The sequence below is a fragment of the Camelus dromedarius genome, chromosome 20 (assembly GCF_036321535.1).
Source record: "Camelus dromedarius isolate mCamDro1 chromosome 20, mCamDro1.pat, whole genome shotgun sequence".
NCBI classification, from domain to species: domain Eukaryota; kingdom Metazoa; phylum Chordata; class Mammalia; order Artiodactyla; family Camelidae; genus Camelus; species Camelus dromedarius.
This window is the reverse complement of record NC_087455.1, coordinates 23,522,059-23,540,474: the sequence shown is the minus strand read 5'-3', so window position 1 is coordinate 23,540,474 and position 18,416 is coordinate 23,522,059. Positions and strand designations below refer to the sequence as shown.

Here is an 18,416-nt window from a genome sequence, read left to right as displayed (position 1 = left end):
TTTGTTTACTTTTTTCTCAAAAAATATTTTGAAGTTTTACTACTGAAAAAAGTGTCAATCTGCACTTTGATGCACATTGGGTAGGAGCATTGTTTTTACAGTAATGCATATGAAGAGGGTTTGACTGTGTGCCCTAGAAATTTGAGAAAATCATCAATGTTTTGTGTTCCCCCTTTCTACTTTCCAGTGAAAATATTCAGGATGTTCTTGTCACTATAGCTGAAGCCAGATGTGATGTTGAGTATTCCAACAAGACGTATCTCATCTGCACGACAAACGCCCACTCTCCTTCAGGGTGGGCTTCAGTGCGTGTCAGCATCAGAGGCATCGGCGTGGCCAAACTGGTAATGGTGCTGTGGGCTAGAACAGTCTCAGCGATAGACAGATTCGCATTACGGGAGGTGAAGTAGTTGGTAATGGACTTTTTGCTTTGTTAATGTCTCCAAAAAACAACTGAAATGTGACTATAATGAAGCAGATCTTTATTTTGCTTATTACTAAAATTTTATTATTTCAGATTTCAAATTATTCTGGGTTGTGGGGTAATTGGTAATGGATTTTTTTCAGGTTTTTTTTTTTTAATTATTGTGAAGTGAACCAACAGGCAGCTCTAACATATTTAAAGTAGGTTATACTTGACTATTAATGACGGTGTTCATTGTTTCAGATTTCTTCATTTTGAGAAACTGAACGAAGAAGAATTGTGACAAAACCTCTGAATATAAAAGTGTTTCATGTTCTGTTACAGGATAATGCTGACTTCCTCTACATTGATTCCTGGTCCTCCAGCTTCTCATGGGGAGGAAAGTCTCCCCCGGAGGAAGGCTCACTAGCTGTTATTACAAAAGGACAGACAATTTTGCTGGATCAGAATACCCCTATCCTGAAAATGTTGCTTATTCAGGGTAAATGTCTGAAAATCTGTTTATTGTATTAGACTCTGCCTGCGAAATATTTCTGTGACATTACTTTAATCAAAATTCATGATTATGAACATCCATAGTTGTGTCGTGTTTTGAACACAGTGTAGTACTGAGTTCTTTAAACTGAGTATTACAATCCATTTGTGGTTATGAACTTGTTTATTGTGTTGCAACCAGAATCTTTTAATGAAACAGAATAAAGAATATCAGTGTACTGCATTCATATGGGCAAGCAGCTTTTAAAGTTAAATATTTCATGGAACTTTTGTTTCAATAACTGTGTGTGTGTGTATACGCCAGTGCACATGAAGTGGATCACAACAGTAAAAGGTATTTCCTACTTAGAAAAACACTAGTATAATGGGTCCCAGGGGGTTGTAAAATCATAGAGATTTTGTTAAATGTTATACTCAATGACCCCCGACTCCCCCCCTTCGATGCCAGGTTGTGATTTAACCTTTGCCTATGAACGTGCTTTTTCCTGTTACCTGAAGTTCTCTCTGCTTCTTAATATTCTGTTTTTAATACAGAAAACTAAATAGCCGGAACTGTTACAATTGTGTGTAAAAGAAGCAGTAATTGGCAAGAGTAAAACGCCTGGCTCTTTAGTGTATAAACTTTACCATAATGGTTTTAGCTGTTCAGAGGCCTTTGCATTTTGTTTTTGTTTTAACTTCTGGGATAATAGCAGTGTCTTGGTTATTTGAAGTTATCAACTATGGAACCTTTGGGCAAGTGATGTGTTACTGTCCACAAATCTGCATCAATCTCATAAAAAATATGTCTCATTACGTTCTTTAATAATGCCAACCAGGCTACAGCTGTTGCTAGTGCACATTGGTGAATAAAAGCTCAGAGCTAATGTTGGCAGTGTGATAGTTTCTATTAAAAAGTGCTTTTCTCTTTTATTTTAATTTTTTGTTCTTAATTTATATTTTGAGGTCCTGTGTTTGTAGGACTAGAATTCATATAACTGCACTATTTAATAGCATTTAAAATAACAAATGATTAAGGGAAAATAATCTGCCCTGGGATTTGGTTTTCTATCAACTCCCTGGGTTTTGTCTGTATTTTTATACTTTCCGTTGCACAAGAGCTGAGGTGAAGTCACTTGCATAGTGACAGCAGATGAGGATAAGAAATTAGATTTTAATGTATAATTTAGTAAATAGCTTTTAATAAGAATTTTCCTGTGATATATTTCAAAATTGTATGGTTCGTAGGTGGAACTCTGATATTTGATGAAGCTGACATTGAACTCCAGGCAGAAAATATTCTAATTACAGATGGAGGTGTCCTTCAGGTATACAAGAGAACTTGATCTATATCCATTGCTAACGTCTCTCTATTTCTTTTTAAAATAGTATGTGTAAAATAGACAGTTTAATTATGCAAAACTCTCACAAGTTTATCTTTGTGTGGGTCTCTGTTCTTAGCATAAAATCTTGTTTCTGGATTTTAAAAATTCCCAGAATATTTTATGTGCACTTAATGGGAAGATAAAGTGTGCTGTCATAGAGCAGAATATTAAATAGAGCATTAAAAAAAATTGGCTCTGATGTGTGGCTAAAGTCAATCAGTATACTTTCCAAAGGTCTGGCATAGTGTATTTGGCTGACTGGAAAATGGAAGGTTTATATTATGGAGGAAAGATATGGAGAAAGGAACAATTGATTCTCAAAAGAGAAGGGAGAAAAGGGAAGAATTTGCTTTTGAGTGATTAGAACTGCGGACAATGACTTTTAACTTTCTGAATGACACTTGTGAAATCCCTTGCAGATTGGGACAGAAGCATCCCCATTTCAGCACAAGGCAATCATTACCCTGCACGGGCACCTGCGATCTCCTGAGCTCCCAGTATATGGTGCCAAAACGCTGGCCGTGCGGGAGGGAATCCTGGATCTGCACGGTGCGGGGCCAGAGGGCTGGGGGAAGCGGTCCAGGAGAGACTAGCCAGGAAGCCAGAGATAATCCTCCTGAAAACGCTCTCTAAATGAAACCTTCCCAAGCTTCTCTCTCCATATTCTCTCTTTACGCCTCTTTATCTCTTCCCTCCCTTGTCCAGGCCGGGCCAGCCCCTACAGACCACCAAGACTCACAATCAGGGTTCTGCCTAGGAAGCCCTTCCATCACATCTTTTGCCTAATTTAGCGCTTAAAGACAATTCGCGTTGATTGTTTACTTCATTCATTAATCTATTATAAAAAAGGCATGAAGTCTAGAAGCAGAAATTATGACTTCTTACATTTGTATTTTAAAATGGGCTCTTTCTAAAACACAACTATAAATATACAGTTGTGCTTTTCTATAACCATATTCTGGAAAATTATCAGCAAAGAAAAGTGATTTTGATCACATATTTGAGGTATCAAGGTAACATTATTTAAAAGCATGACGTGAATCCTTTTTATATGAAGTTTTCTATATTGCCATAATCTACCTCTTTTATAAGTTTAGAATATATAAACATGATACCCCATTATGATCATAAAAGTCCTGCACTGTGCTAAATATATACAATAATAGGATTTTCAGAAATTTACACGTTTCATTTGTCTCTAGATTATCAATTTAGGCAATTCCTATCAACAATGACAAAAGTAACAGGCCTCGGCCCATTTTATTAATAGCATCACACCAGTTGTATTGAGCTCATATATCATACAAAGAAATGGAATTTATCACTGTGGAAGGATTTTTTTAAAATTTATAGACTCATACATGTTATTACAAACCTGTTTCTTATTTTTATACAGTAAGTACTGTAAGTATTTCTTTTGTTGAGAAAGGTATAAAATGCTAAGGTGAAATAAACCTCCCCCAAACTGATTCAATCTGAGAAAAGATTAAAATGCATAAAGCTATTAATATCCAAGAACACACATCTGAAGAAATTCTCTTTGTATGTTGGCTCCAGGTCTGCCTGTTCCTGTGATCTGGACTCGTTTGGCTCATACTGCAAAGGCAGGGGAAAGGACTTTGATTCTGCAAGAAGCAGTAACGTGGAAACCGGGAGATAAGGTTGTAATTGCTAGCACAGGACACAGGTATGATGTCTTCTGGATCCCATAATTTGGATTTAGAATAGAGATTCTTTTAATTATGTAAAAGAAGGATGATTTGGAAGGTTCACAACTATTTAATTTAAATTTGAAACCTTGAATAAAGAAATATGAACAGCCAAATATGCATTTGCCAAATATTAACGCTGAGTTGATCCTCAGTGTGTTGTTTTCATTGATTGAATTTACTGTAAAGAAAAGTATATGTATAAACTAATAAAAGATTTCTGCTGTTTTTCATGGTTAGGTTCCCTTGTAAGATTTTGTTTGACAAAAGTATTCTGCTGTTAAAAGTCATTTGAGAACCTCTGAGGGAGAGCTTTAGCTAAATACATTAATGAATGCAGAAATGTAAATTGGCTTCTTTGTTTAGGGTTCCCGAAGAACAAGGCTGAGAGCAGCTGGTGAACTCTTTCTTATCTTACAGTCTTGGTGGTGGTTCCCATGGAGCAAAGTTGTTAGTAATGACTGAGTGAAAGGGAAGAAATTATAGAATGAGTGATGATTCACACGACCTTTTACATGTCTGACATTTTACAATCGAAACTACTTATGACCCTTAATTTCTGTCTAATTATGTATTTTAAGAAATAAGAAATAAAAGGAACAAAACTAATACAGCTACGCCAACAATACTTGTGGAGCAAGGGAGCAAGAGGAGCTTTATTGTTCAAATTATGAATAATAGCAAAATTGGATCGTAGTAATTTATGACAGGAAACAGCTAAATTATATGAAAGTCGTGACTCAATTTAGAATTAAAATTCAAGATGGCATTTTGAGTTTGTCACTTTCCAAGTTAAAAATAGACTTGCAGATGTTAGGAAGAGTTAAATATATACTTAGCTTTATAAGCACCCCTTTTTTTTCTCTGCCCTTGAAAGAAATTTTAATTACATATAGCAAAATTAAAAAGCAGCAAAATGACAGAGCTTACTAATAGACAAGAAAGTCCTCATTTTGACTTTTCTGGATGAAATTAAAGAGTAAGTTTAGAATTTAGTTTAGGGATATTGAGTTTTAAGAAACATGAATTAAGGAGTTTCCCACCAAATCTAACGCAGTGTTCACTATCATATTTGCAAATCCTAGCTGAGAGTTTGTAAAGCAGGTAATTAAAAATACTACTTCTAAAGTCAGTCTGCCTGGGTCCAGCCCCCAGCAATGCCACTTACTAGGCCATATTGTTTCACCTCTCTGTGTTTCACTAAAATTGGAATGCTATTAATATGTGTCCCAGAATTATTGTAAGGATTAAATGAGTTAATATGTGTAAAACACTTAGAGCAGAACGTGGCTAAAAGTTGGTGCTATGTAAGTGTTAGATACTATTACAAAGGAAGGAAAGGTGTATTTAGGGGCCTATAACATATTAAAATGCTTTTTAGAACCTTCTTTTCTAAAGAAATCTCTGTATCATCTGAACACAAGAGAATTCAGGAGAGGCTGATGCAGGAAAACAGACGTGGGGCATGAGAAGGGCTGAGTCCCAGGTCTCGGTTGAGCCCCTGGGACGTGCCCCGCCAAGCGTGGGTCCTTGGCTTTGCGAAGGAAAAAATTCAAGAGTGAGCCACAGTTGAATAAAAGTAGATTTATTCAGAGAGATACATTGAAAGGCAAGAGAAAGGCCATGAGGTGTGGGGGTTGGGTGTTCAGATTAAAAGTAAATACACATTCCATAGACAGAGTGTGGGCTGTCCCCAAACAGGGGGGTTTGGTGGGGGGAGGCAGAGGCTGCGAGGCACCTTGTTGCCAGTTTTTATGGGCTTGCTGGCTTCATGTGCTAATAAGGGGAAGGACCAGTCTAAGTAGCCTGGGGAAGGGGCTGGGATTCCCAGGAAGTTGGCCATTTCCCACTCTGATCTTTTGCAGCTAGCCTTGGGACTGCCCTGGTGCCTGTGGGTGCGTTAGTCACCATGTTAATATATTACAATGGACGTATAATGAAGCTCAAGATCTGCTGGAAGTTAAATCTCCCATCATCCTGAGCCTCAAGGCCTGCAGGGGGTTGAATCTTTCACCATTTTGATGTTAACTGCTGTAGCATTCCTTGAATGGCTGTGCCCTGCCCCCTTCCTTTCTCAAGGCCAGTCCATATCACCTGAGGGATCATGTACTATTGATAACCCTATCTCAAGCATCCTTAATCTCCACCTTCCCCTGCCCTCTACCCTGTAATTCCTTCCCTGAGTCTTGGAATTATAGCTTTCCCCATCCACCCACCATCTTGCAAAAAAAAAAAACAAAAAAAAAAAAACAAAACAACCTTGGTCTCCTGTCTCTTGTCTCTTCTAGCTTCTCTCTCTCTCTCTCTCTAAATGATTGAGCTGCTTAATTTCTTCTATTTAATTCTCACTATCCATTTTTTTCCTTTAAACCTACAGTCTGATTTTGATCTTCACAAAACTTTTCTAGTAACCTTCTAACAGCATCCTCCACTTCCTGCACATCACCAAATTCTTTGGGTTCTGCCCTTTAAGTGCCTCTTCCACCAGCTTTCCTTGCTCTCAGTTTAATTAAGACTCTCAGTCCCTCACCCTGAAATATTCCATCATCTTCCTGTTTGGGCTTCATTCCTCTACCTTCTTCCCTCAGGAATTCATTCTGCATTGATTTGTTCAGTCAATCAAAAAAAACGGTTATTGAGTTGTGACAGGTACTAGACTAAGTGCTCAGCATACGGAATGATTCAAGGGGCACCTTACATAGCGGAACAGACAGGGAGTAGGGGGAACAGAGAAGGAAATGCGTGGTAGGACTGCAGCGTGGTGACAACCCGTGCCTACAGGGCACTCCGCGGAGCTTACTGGGAATCCAGAAGAAGGGCTGGGAAAAGGGAGAGAGGTGCCTTTTAACCTATTTCACATGCGACATTGTTATTTGAACTGGTATTTATAGGAGGAAAAGATTTGCCAAGGGAGAGGGGAATCAAAAAGGAATGTCGGGAAGATACAGAGGTAACTCCCCTAAGGGCACCTCTGTCTATAACACCGATCACGCTTTAGTAAATAATACACAATCAGCCACAGACACACACGTCTCCCCAAAGTCAGGGGCACTTTCTACTTGGTGTCACCAGTACTTAGCTCTGTGCCTAGAAAACAGGCTAGACAGTCAGTAAGTGTTTGTTGAATGACTCAATACAAAAATGTGTCTATTATAGGCTTGGCCAGTCCTTTTGCTGGAATACCAGATGTGTTGAAGGAGTGGGTAGAAATGAGACCTCCGGAACTTAACCTGAGTGATTTCTTTTCCCTGCTCAAGATTCCCTTTATAAGGGTTTCTCAACCTCAGCACTGTTGACATTTTGACTGGATAGTTCCTTGTTGTGTTTCATAGGACTTTTGGAAACATCACTGGCCACTGACCACTAGTAGCAGCCCTTCCCCAGTTATGGCCACCAAAAATATGGCCAGGCATTGCCAGATGTCCCCTTGGGGGAGAAAACCATCCTCAACTAAGAACCACTGAGTGTGATCCGCAAAGTTAGAAGTGAATACTTTTGAATACTTCATAGAATTAGTCCAGTTCTATGAACAAGTATAGCTAGCACTTGGAAAACATTTATTTATTTGAAATGCATCCATAAAATGTATTCAGTTACTTGAAGAAAGAGTGAAATACCATCTTCAAAGTCCTCTTCAGAATATTGTATGGCATAAAAAAGAATTCCCATTTTACAGATGAAATGTTCAAAGAGCATAAAACAAATACACCAAAACAATGTTGTGTTAATTTATATTAATTTTGAAAGTTTTTTGTTAAAATTTTTACAGACACAGCCAACAAGAGAATGAAAAAAGGACCATTGCATCTGTATCTGCTGATGGCATAAATGTAACACTAACTGATCCGCTGAGTTACACACACTTAGGAATTACTGTCACCCTCCCAGATGGAACTCCGTTTGAAGCAAGGGCAGAAATTGGAATTCTCACAAGAAATATTTTAATAAGAGGATCTGATAATGTGGAGTGGAATAACAAAATTCCAGCTTGTCCTGACGGATTTGACACAGGTGATTTTAGCAGCTATGGTGTGTCAGCTTGCAATGTTTCCAGACATTGCAGAAATATTCCCTGGGGGCAAAATCATCCCCCATTGAGAACTAATGGACTAGGTTATGCTCTAGCAATAAATAAAGGCCCACACTTCAGGAATTTAAAGTGATAAAGGCCTATTTCTCATTTATGCTGCATGTGTCCAGTATGGGTCAACAGCGGGGCTCTGCTCATTATAGCTGTTCCAGGGTCGGGGCTGGATCGTTTCCACGATCTCTGAGCCAGGAGGCGAGCTGGCTGGAGAGTTAAGCACTAGCAGTTAGTTCCTTTGGTCCTGAACTGACAGGTGTCTCTTCTACTCAGATGTCAATAGTCTGAACTGGTTCCATGGCTATCCTCCACTTACCACAGTTCTCAAAAAATACATATATTTATAAAACTATATATAACTATATAACCATATACATACACACACATATTGTTAAGAAGCACTGGGCATTTTTCAAGCCTCTTTTAAATATTTTATGTAATCACTACTACCATTACCATCTATAAGTAGTTGAATAATAACTGAAAGTTTAGATACAGCCTTTTCTTCAATGGGAAGCATAAGACAAAGCTCACTGCATTCAATGTCAAATGACCCACGTTCTGGTTGCAGTGCATCGGCTTCAAGTCTCACCGTGTCCATTATGAAACCTAGTTTCGTCCTGGTTAAAATGAAACTACTACCTGTTCTGCCATCCTACTACAGGTGTAAGAATTAAGTGAGACAATTCATGTTCTAATACTATGCCAGTGTAAGATTGTATATATTACGTTAATTCCAAATCTTGAGGAAAATAAAATTAGAGATAATAAATCAAAATACCTTTGTCAGTATTTATTTGAAGATTCAAATATTTACTTGGTATCCTCTCTGAGAAATACTGTAGTAAGTACTTTAGAGGATGCAAAGGTGAGCAAGACAAGGCACTTCCCTTTCTCACTGTGCAGAAGAGGAGATGATGTGAATGCAAATAATTGTGTTCCAGGATGAGATTAAAGTTATATGTGTATAGAAGGAGATAATTAGGTGTGAGAAAAAGGCTTTTCATAATTAGAGGATTTTGGCCTGCTTTTTCTTTATGATATCTTTAAAAAACTATTTTTAAAGGTGAATTTGCTACACAGACATGTCTCCAAGGAAAGTTTGGAGAAGAAATAGGAAGTGACCAGTTTGGAGGCTGCATTATGTTTCATGCTCCTGTACCTGGAGCCAACCTGGTAACTGGAAGACTAGAGCATGTGGAGGTAAGTGGCATTATTATTAACAGTTTGTCCAGAGCTGTCCATACAGTGAATGTGTATTGAGCACCTGCTTCTTGCCAGATGCCACTTATAATCTGGTAGAGGTGACAGAAATAAACAGATGATTTTGATACATCTGAGTATTCACCCATGTAAGCATGTCAAAATTTTGTCTCTGTTGTCTCACTCCCTCCCCCACATCAAATTCATCAGTGAGTTCCATCCACTCTGCCCACAAACACTGCATCCTGAATCCGCTGTTCTCCACCACTTCTGCCTGGTCCCTAACCCACGCGCCATCACCTCTCGCCTGGACTATTGCGCTTCTCTCCTAACGGGTCTTCCTGCTCCCACCCTTTCTTCGGTGGAATCTCCACCCCACAGCCGAAGGGGTTTTTATCGTGTGAATCAGATCTTGCTACATCCTGTTCAAAGCGCTTCAGTGGCTTCATATTACAGCTGAAACAAAAAGTCCAAGCCCTCCTGTAGGACCTGCACAAACTGTCCCCAGCTGGGCTCTGACTTTACCTTGTGTGACTCTGCCCCCTTGGCGCCTGCCCTGCCAGCCACACGGGTCCCTGTGTCCCTTGACTGTGTCAAGCACACTCCCGTCTCAGGTTCTCTGCACCTACCCTTCATTCTGCTTGGAAAGCCTCCCCACCGAACACTTAAATGGTCCACGTTCTTGTTTTAGTCAGGTCTCTTCTCAAATGTTCTCTCTTCAGAGAAGCCTTTCCTCACCACCTTCATTTGAATGGCTTCCCAAACACCTGCTTTTCTTTACTGACTCAGAACTCCTGACATGATATCTGGTTTTGGTGTATTTTTGATCTCTCCCCCAGAGCATAAACTCGGTTCGGAGATTTCTCTCTCTCTGGTTTTCTGCTGATTCTGCTGAAACAGTGCTTAGCATATAGCACATTCTCAATTGACTATTAACTGAACAAATACATAAATAAATGAATAAATATGCAAGATCAGGAGCTCCTCTGTATCTTATTCATATTCAGTCTATATAATCATGGTTTAGCAAAGTTTTTATCTAGCATTCAGTAAAAGGAAGGAAGGAAGGGAGACTGGGAGAGAGGGAGGAAGGAAGGGTGGGAAGAAGGGAGGGATAGTAAAATCTATAAATCCATTAAATTGGGAACACCTCGACTGCAATGAGGGTGGCAGAGTCAATGATGGCGTTTTGTAAAACTCCCCTCCTCCTGGGTTATGTTACTCACACATAGCATCTGGATATGGACTGAGTGAGGTTGCCAGGGTCGATCGGTAAATATCAGTAATAGTTAACTTTTATTTTTAGATGAAGAATGAAAATAAATAGATGCACTAACATTTTATTTTCAAACCTTATGAGACCATATTAGATACACACACACACACACACACACACACACACACACACACACAGAGGCATCTTCTGTATTGGATTATTAGATCGTATGTTGAAAGAAAGTTTAGCAGAGACAGATTTATAAGAGCACCAACTCTACAGTCAGACCGGTGGGTTTAAATGGAGCTTCGTGACCATGAGCAAGGTCCCACTTTCTTCATCTATAAAATAAAGTGTATGGCAAATGGCTGCTTCCTAGGAATGTGGTAAAAACTGTGATTGTGCATATAAGATATTTAGCACAATATACACCACATGGTAAACAGTCATGAAGTGTTTCTTACTGTTAAATGAGAATTGATGTGAAGGAGAAAAAGAAGTCTTTTAATAGGTTGTATTTTACTAAACACAAAAGCTTCGTAACAGAGCAAGGGGAAGAGCAGAAGAGTGGAAGGTGGCTTTGGTTCATTCATTCCTTTGGTCCCAACTATGGGCTGTCATATATTGACAAAAACAACCTGGGTTGATGGTCAAATAACATTTTAAAATGATAAACAGGAATGATATGGGAGATATAAATGTATTAATAATGTGAAAGTGGGTATTATTTTGCAACAAGAAAATATGAGCCAGGCAAACTCTGAGTCTAAACGTATCACTAAATAGCTGTGGTTTCTGGGCTTGACAGATATTCCATGCTGGCCAGGCATTCCGGCTGGGGCGATACCCAATACATTGGCACCTGCTTGGAGATTTACAGTTTAAATCTTATGTAAGAGGCTGCGCGATTCACCAGACCTATAACAGAGCTGTTACTATCCATAACACACATCACCTTCTGGTTGAGAGAAATATTATATATGATATCAGAGGAGGAGCCTTTTTTATAGAAGATGGTATTGAACATGGCAATATCCTGCAGTATAACTTGGCAGTATTTGTACAGCAAAGTACTAGTCTTCTGAATGATGATGTGACTCCAGCTGCGTTTTGGGTAACCAACCCAAACAACACCATACGGCACAATGCAGCTGCTGGTGGCACTCACTTTGGCTTTTGGTATCGAATGAACAACCACCCTGATGGGCCATCCTATGACCGGAACATTTGCCAAAAAAGAGTCCCTCTTGGAGAATTCTTCAACAACACTGTTCACTCCCAAGGCTGGTTTGGATTGTGGATATTTGAAGAGTATTTCCCCATGCAAACAGGATCTTGTACTTCTACAGTGCCAGTGCCTGCAATATTTAATTCACTCACTACTTGGAATTGTCAAAAGGGAGCTGAATGGGTCAATGGAGGGGCTCTTCAGTTCCATAACTTTGTGATGGTAAATAATCAGGAGGCTGGAATCGAAACAAAGAGGATCCTGGCTCCTTATGTTGGAGGATGGGGTGAAACCAATGGAGCAGTGATTAAAAATGCCAAAATAGTTGGTCATCTTGATGAACTGGGAACAGGGTCTGCATTTTGCACAAGGAAAGGCCTGGTTCTCCCATTCAGTGAAGGGTTGACTGTATCTTCCGTCCACTTCATGAACTTTGATCGTCCCCGCTGTGTAGCTTTGGGAGTGACGTCCATCACTGGCATTTGTAATGACAGATGTGGAGGTTGGAGTGCAAAATTCGTCGACATCCAGTATTCTCACACACCAAACAAGGCTGGCTTTCGATGGGAGCATGAAGTGGTACTGATTGATGTTGATGGCTCACTTACAGGTAACATGATATTTTAATTCTAAAAAAAATCCTATGGAAATGTGTTTGTTTGTGTTAACAACAGAGTTGAATTGTCAGAGCAGACTCAGGTGAAGTACAGATCTTACCTGATATCAAACTTTACTATAATGACTTACGATATAGGCGAACACTAGGCATAGATGAGACATTCTCTTCTGCAAAAGCCCCAAACAATCAGATGCAGCTTCCAAATGTGTCCTTTTTCTCCAGCATTTGCACGTTGGTATTGAATTAACAGCAAATTTTGAACAATATTTACAGAAATACTGATCACAAAAAGAAGCCATTTCAGTTTGAGAATACCTCATTTATATTCAGTTAATTATGCAGATTGAAACTGCTTACCTGAGTGCCCAAATTCTCCAGCCAGTCAAGCCCATAAACGGGTAAATTTCTGGTTTATTTACACATGCAGTGTAGACAGACTGGATGTATCCTACTCAAGTTCTAGAAGGAGGTAAGCTATAGGCCTGCTGTTAACTCTGTTCTTTCCAATCTAAATTCTGAATTTGAAATTGAGTTAATGAATATGTGAACTTTCGTACAAAATTCAACATCCTTTATGAGTTAAATTTGTTACCATTTTTGTTCAGAGTATGTCAAATTTTTTGTAAATGATCATGGTTTCTAGAATTTAGCATTTTTATTTTAATCATAAAGACTTGGCTAAATAAGATAAGAAAGATGTGTGGTGTGTGTATGTATGATTCTGCGTAGCATTTTATAAGAGAAAGACAGTTGACAAGTAAACTACAGATATTAACAGATACTTATTTTTGAAAGACTTTGAAAGATGGAAGGTGATTCATCTCAGTATTCAAACAGACTGAATTCTCAACCTTAATTGTTGACTTCTTTACTGTTCTAATGGTGGCTTTAAGAGCGAGAACATTTGGGTGGTTTTAATATACAGAGCTTTGTGTAACCTTTATTCATTTGCTTAATTTGGCTTAGATTCTTAGTGTTAGTTGATAGTGCATGGGTTAAGAGTGGCTCTGTGGTCGATTGCTTGGATTTGCGTTCTTCTGTGTGTCCTTGACCAAGTTACTTATCCCACATCCCCTACTTTGGCTCTCGTGGGTGCTTCAGATCCCATGTTTCAGCTACATCCACAATAAGCTCCCTGACCAAAGAGTCCATTGCAAAGCTTTTGTATGAGGACCCCTTATCCCATGCCAAAAAAAAAAAAAAAAATTAACGAAGACTTGACTGTATTCATGGCACTATGGGTCACAGTAACTGTACGTTGTAGACAGTTTGGTTTTTTTAGTTTTCTGACATGAAGTAGGAAACGTGCTGTTTGTGTTCATTTCCCAGGTCACAAAGGACACACCGTCATTCCACACAGCTCACTGCTGGACCCTTCTCACTGCACTCAGGAAGCCGAGTGGAGCATAGGCTTCGCTGGGTCTGTCTGTGATGCCTTGGTCAGCTTCCACCGGTTAGCGTTCAACAAGCCTTCTCCAGTGTCTCTGCTTGAAAAGGATGTGGTTCTTTCAGACTCTTTCGGTCAGTGGAACGTGATAATTTAAACTACTCATTTAAATATGTTTCCCTCAATTTTCGTCATCATCTTCTTGAGTTGTCACTCACTGTTTAGAACATTAGAAAAAACATAATATTTATATCAGTCAGAAGCCAGGCAGGAAACAATAACACACCCCAGAATGGGCTTGTGGGGAGGATTGAATAAACGCATGGACCAGTATGACATGCTGCTGATTAAGGAACCTCCAGCCAATATTAGGACAGAGAGAGCAGGCCGTTAAGATAGCTTTTGGAGCAAGACAGTAAAAATATACCACTGTTTCTGCCACTGAAAGCAAATTATTTTGATTATCTTTGCTGATTGAAATAGGATGGAGGGAGCATCTGCCGGGTCAGTAGCTGCACACCGGGTGCCAGAGATTGTTGATTACTGATTTGTTTCAGTAAAGATACCATACCTGGGGCACCAGATGTGCATGACATCATTGCCTGACTAGATTGCCTTAATTTACTGTCATTATTCATGATCCACCTGGCATTTGCACTAGCCAAACAAGCAAGTTAAATGGGGATGTGGTAGGAATCCTGATCCTCACATCTCTCAGATTTTTCGCCGTAGCATTAATATCTGCATTTTCCCCCTGTAGGATTTGGCATTGCTTTCAGTTTATTATCTTGGTAACAGGGTGGGGAAGCATGGTTCCTGGAGTGTTCACTCAGTCCTTCCCACCTGATTTTCCCCCACAGGGAACCAGTGTGTGAATTCTTCCAGTTACTAGGTATATCTATTCCCATCATACCTGACCTGCCTGGCTTAGATCTATATATCATTCCATCCATCCATTCATCCGACCATCTGTCATCTGTCTATGAATTATTAGTGAAAATATCTCTCTGCAATTAATCCATTCTCATGGACACTGTTCTGATAGACTGCAGATTTAGGAAAATAGGAAAAATATCGATGAATCGAAGAGTTGCTAAACAGATCATTATCAAATATAGTTTTTTACATTTTCTGCATAAATCTAAAAGATGTAGCTTCTTGATGACAGCATTTCCAAATTTCCACCTTTAATGATATTTACAAGGTAGAAACTTGCAATTTGAAACTAAAATCATGTATCTCAATATAAGTCAAATGAATTTTGAAAATGGGTAGCACGATTATATGCGCCATACAATAGCTGCTAAATTATAGCTGTGTCGGATACAGCTGGACATGCTGCGATATTGTTACTCCACTGTGTGTTATCGGATCCTCTTAATAGAATGTCAGCTTCTGCCCTTCCTTCAAACAGAGTTCTTTATCTATTCACACTATACGCTTTGGAATTGGAGAAATACCTGTCAGATGAACCGGTGGCCCCACTGGACTGGCTGTAAGACTGAGCAAAGACTCAATCTATCACCTGGCCTTCATAAGCTCTGACTCCAGCTGGTAGACCACGGTGGCATTTAGGGTTGGAGGGTTGGTATCAATTCAGAGCCGGGATCTAACAACTCTTGAAGTGTCTGGGTAGTTTCCTCTCCCTGTTATATAGTAGCCTGTTAAATGGCCACAGGTTTCTCCCACTCAGTGCAAGTGCTTCCAGTCTGTGAATTGGCTTCGATCTAGGAAATGGGTAAGTGGTAAAAAATTTCCACTTGGGTTACTTGAATTAGATTTCTGTCCACCAAGATCTGTATAATTTTTCTGTCTCTGTATGCCAAATGTCACCTTTGTGTGCTATCCACTGTTCTCCTGGGGGAGGCTCTTTGCATTGCAATGTCAGAGTCTCAAAAGGGTGTGTTTCACCCAGCAAGCACTTTTCAAGCCTTTGCACATGTCATTTCTGCTGATATCCCGTGAGCCAAAGAAGTCACCCGGTATCAACAGAGCGGGAACGTGTATTCTGCCCTCAAGGAGGAGAGAGGACTGGATACTTGCTGAACAACCCAAGTTATCATAGCTCTTCTCATACATTGTAGGTCTTTTGAAACTGTGAGTTTTTGGTGCCTCTGGTCATGGCCTTTTCAGAATGCACTAGTGCAATTCATAAGCCTAAGAATTTGTTCCCCTTTGATACTGGAATTTGTTTTGCCTTATACTCAAGAGTGAAAGGATGACAGTTTATTTTGTGATCTTGCTTGTAGCTTCTTCCTCCTAAATTTGTAAGAGAAAAGGTTGCAAATTTAACATAAAATTCAATCAGAGATGAAAAAAGAGGAGGGGGAGGAAAAAAATAGAATATGGGCAATTAGTCTATATTGTAAGAGATCTTTTCAAATCTTCAGCTGAAATTGTCGGACATTATCTCAAATTAAATCTTTTTCCCGTAACAGGGAGTTCAGGTTCCAAGTTTGTCATTCACAAAATTTAGGGTATCATGGCCAGTGTCAGTGGTAGGTCTACTTGCAGCCTAGCTCATTAAGAGGTCTAAATCAAAACTTTCCATTCATACTTACTAGGCAACAAATATAGAAGAACCTAAAAAAGTTGAGAACTTATATTTGCATACTTTGCAAATGAAGGATTATGAAGAATTAAGATTTAAATGAATAGAAATAGAATTATATTTTAGATCAATGGTATTTAAAGACTTGTATTGATATATTTAAGCACTCATGTCTTAGTAGTTGTAATCATCATCGTATTTCAATTTTATCTTTCTCTAAGGAATAAAGGCTCCGTCTCATTCAAAATTCCAAGTGAGAAAGCATTTTATGTTTTAGTTAAGTGTGATATTAAACATCGGGGCACAAAGTCATCTAGAAGATAAGTCGTGAAATGTTATGCTAACATTTTAGAGACTTCCATAGACTAGATTCATATTTACCTTTGCACTTGTTCATAAGAGAAGGAATTTCCTGGAGGCAGAGATTACTGTTACTTGTTTTGTGTTCTACAGGCACAAGCATTGTTCCCTTTCAGAAGAAACGACTGACTCACATGTCTGGATGGATGGCTCTGATTCCAAACGCAAAGCACATTAACTGGTATTTTAAAGATGTAGATCACGTAACCAACATATCGTACACGTCAACATTCTACGGATTTAAGGTAAACAAAAAGCTGCAAAATCCATCTTCTAATAGTTATGATTGCATATTACTCAAACACAGCCCACACACCCTCCTTACTCACATCAGTTGTGAGCCCAGAATGCCCTTGCCACACACAGTGACCCAGCAAAGTCCTGCACACTTTTCATGACCCATCCTAAATCTCAGAAGCAAGCCAAAAAAAAAACAAAAAAAAAAACAAAGAACCTTCTTTAAGAATCAGAAGTAAGCAGTCTTTCCGCCACATTCCTGTAGCACTAAGTGTGTGCTCTGTTCTTATTACCATGGTAATAACTAATGTTTATTGATTGCTTATGATGTTTGGGCACCAGCTGTAAGAGTTTATTATTTGTATAGTAAAATATACCAAATACAGAAAATTACAGAGCAAGTCCTGTATGCCCACCCCCTAGCTCTATCTGAATCTAATATTTTATGACTGTTTATTTTAGATTTTTTAAAAGAAATAAGCATTTTAGAAGAAGTGAAGATCCTCTGTATGCCTTACTCTGATATCATTCCCACCTTTAGTGGTCACCAGTATCCAGAACTGGGTATTTTCATCCCCATTCGCATTCTTCTATCTACACTACATATGGGTAGCCAAAAAAATACCTAGCATTGTTTTAAATGTTTTGAAACATTATATAAATTAAATATTTTCTAATTTATACGTATGTATAGTGTGTGTGTATTTGTATATATAACATATATAAACATACATAACACACATAAACATATATATGTTTAGAGAGAGAAAGATTTTCATTGCCTTAGTGATAGAGTTAGCATTTTTGCCATAGATAGGTGAAATGTTAATAAACAAAGTATAAATACAACATAAAAAACAAACAAAAACCAAAATTTAAGTTTTATTATAGGGGTTAATGAATGTCCTCAAAATTAATGTATACTATGCAAAATATCAACATGTAAAACAAGTCACTTTTTTGCAAACCTTAAAGGAAGAAGACTATGTAATCATATCTCATAACTTCACTCAAAATCCTGATATGTTTAATATTAATGATGTGAGGAATGGCTCTTCCACTCCATTGAATTGGAATACTAGCAAGAATGGAGATTGGCACCTTGAAGCAAACACTAGTACTCTGTATTACTTGGGTATGTATTCAGTAGACAAAAGTGATTGCTTTATCTACTGCTTCATCTAAAAGAGGAGAAAAATTGCTTCATGGACATATGTGTTATGTAGTGTCTTGTATATAGCAGGATTTGATAAATGTTTGTTGAATTAAAGGATGGATAAGTTTATGCTAGAAAAAGCCTTGAGTTGAATTAAGAACTTACATTTTATATTTGGAGGTAGCACCAACACTCATAATTAGCCCCAATGTTTATTTCACAAAATTAGAGGAAATGAGTACAATGAACTGTCATATATTTTGTTTCCATTTTTATTAGTTAATTATTTTTGGAAGATAAAAAGTATTTAAAAATAAATTTTAATTGAGCTCTCAAGTATTTGTTTTTGCCGAGATATTTTGACTCTGCATTTTAATAAGACG

General features: G+C 38.5%; 1 protein-coding gene across 1 annotated transcript in view; it reads left to right on the top strand.

Moving 5' to 3' along the window:
* The window catches only part of PKHD1L1 (PKHD1 like 1), a 134,044-nt gene that overhangs the window by 73,877 nt on the left and 41,751 nt on the right, over nt 1-18,416 (top strand). The window contains exons 42-52 of the mRNA XM_010985141.3: nt 188-344; nt 749-905; nt 2,147-2,226; nt 2,703-2,832; nt 3,841-3,970; nt 7,762-8,003; nt 9,143-9,279; nt 11,304-12,333; nt 13,672-13,863; nt 16,734-16,885; nt 17,853-18,012. Of these exons, the coding sequence (XP_010983443.3) occupies nt 188-344; nt 749-905; nt 2,147-2,226; nt 2,703-2,832; nt 3,841-3,970; nt 7,762-8,003; nt 9,143-9,279; nt 11,304-12,333; nt 13,672-13,863; nt 16,734-16,885; nt 17,853-18,012 (2,567 nt within the window). The remainder of the gene's footprint in view (nt 1-187; nt 345-748; nt 906-2,146; nt 2,227-2,702; nt 2,833-3,840; nt 3,971-7,761; nt 8,004-9,142; nt 9,280-11,303; nt 12,334-13,671; nt 13,864-16,733; nt 16,886-17,852; nt 18,013-18,416) is intronic.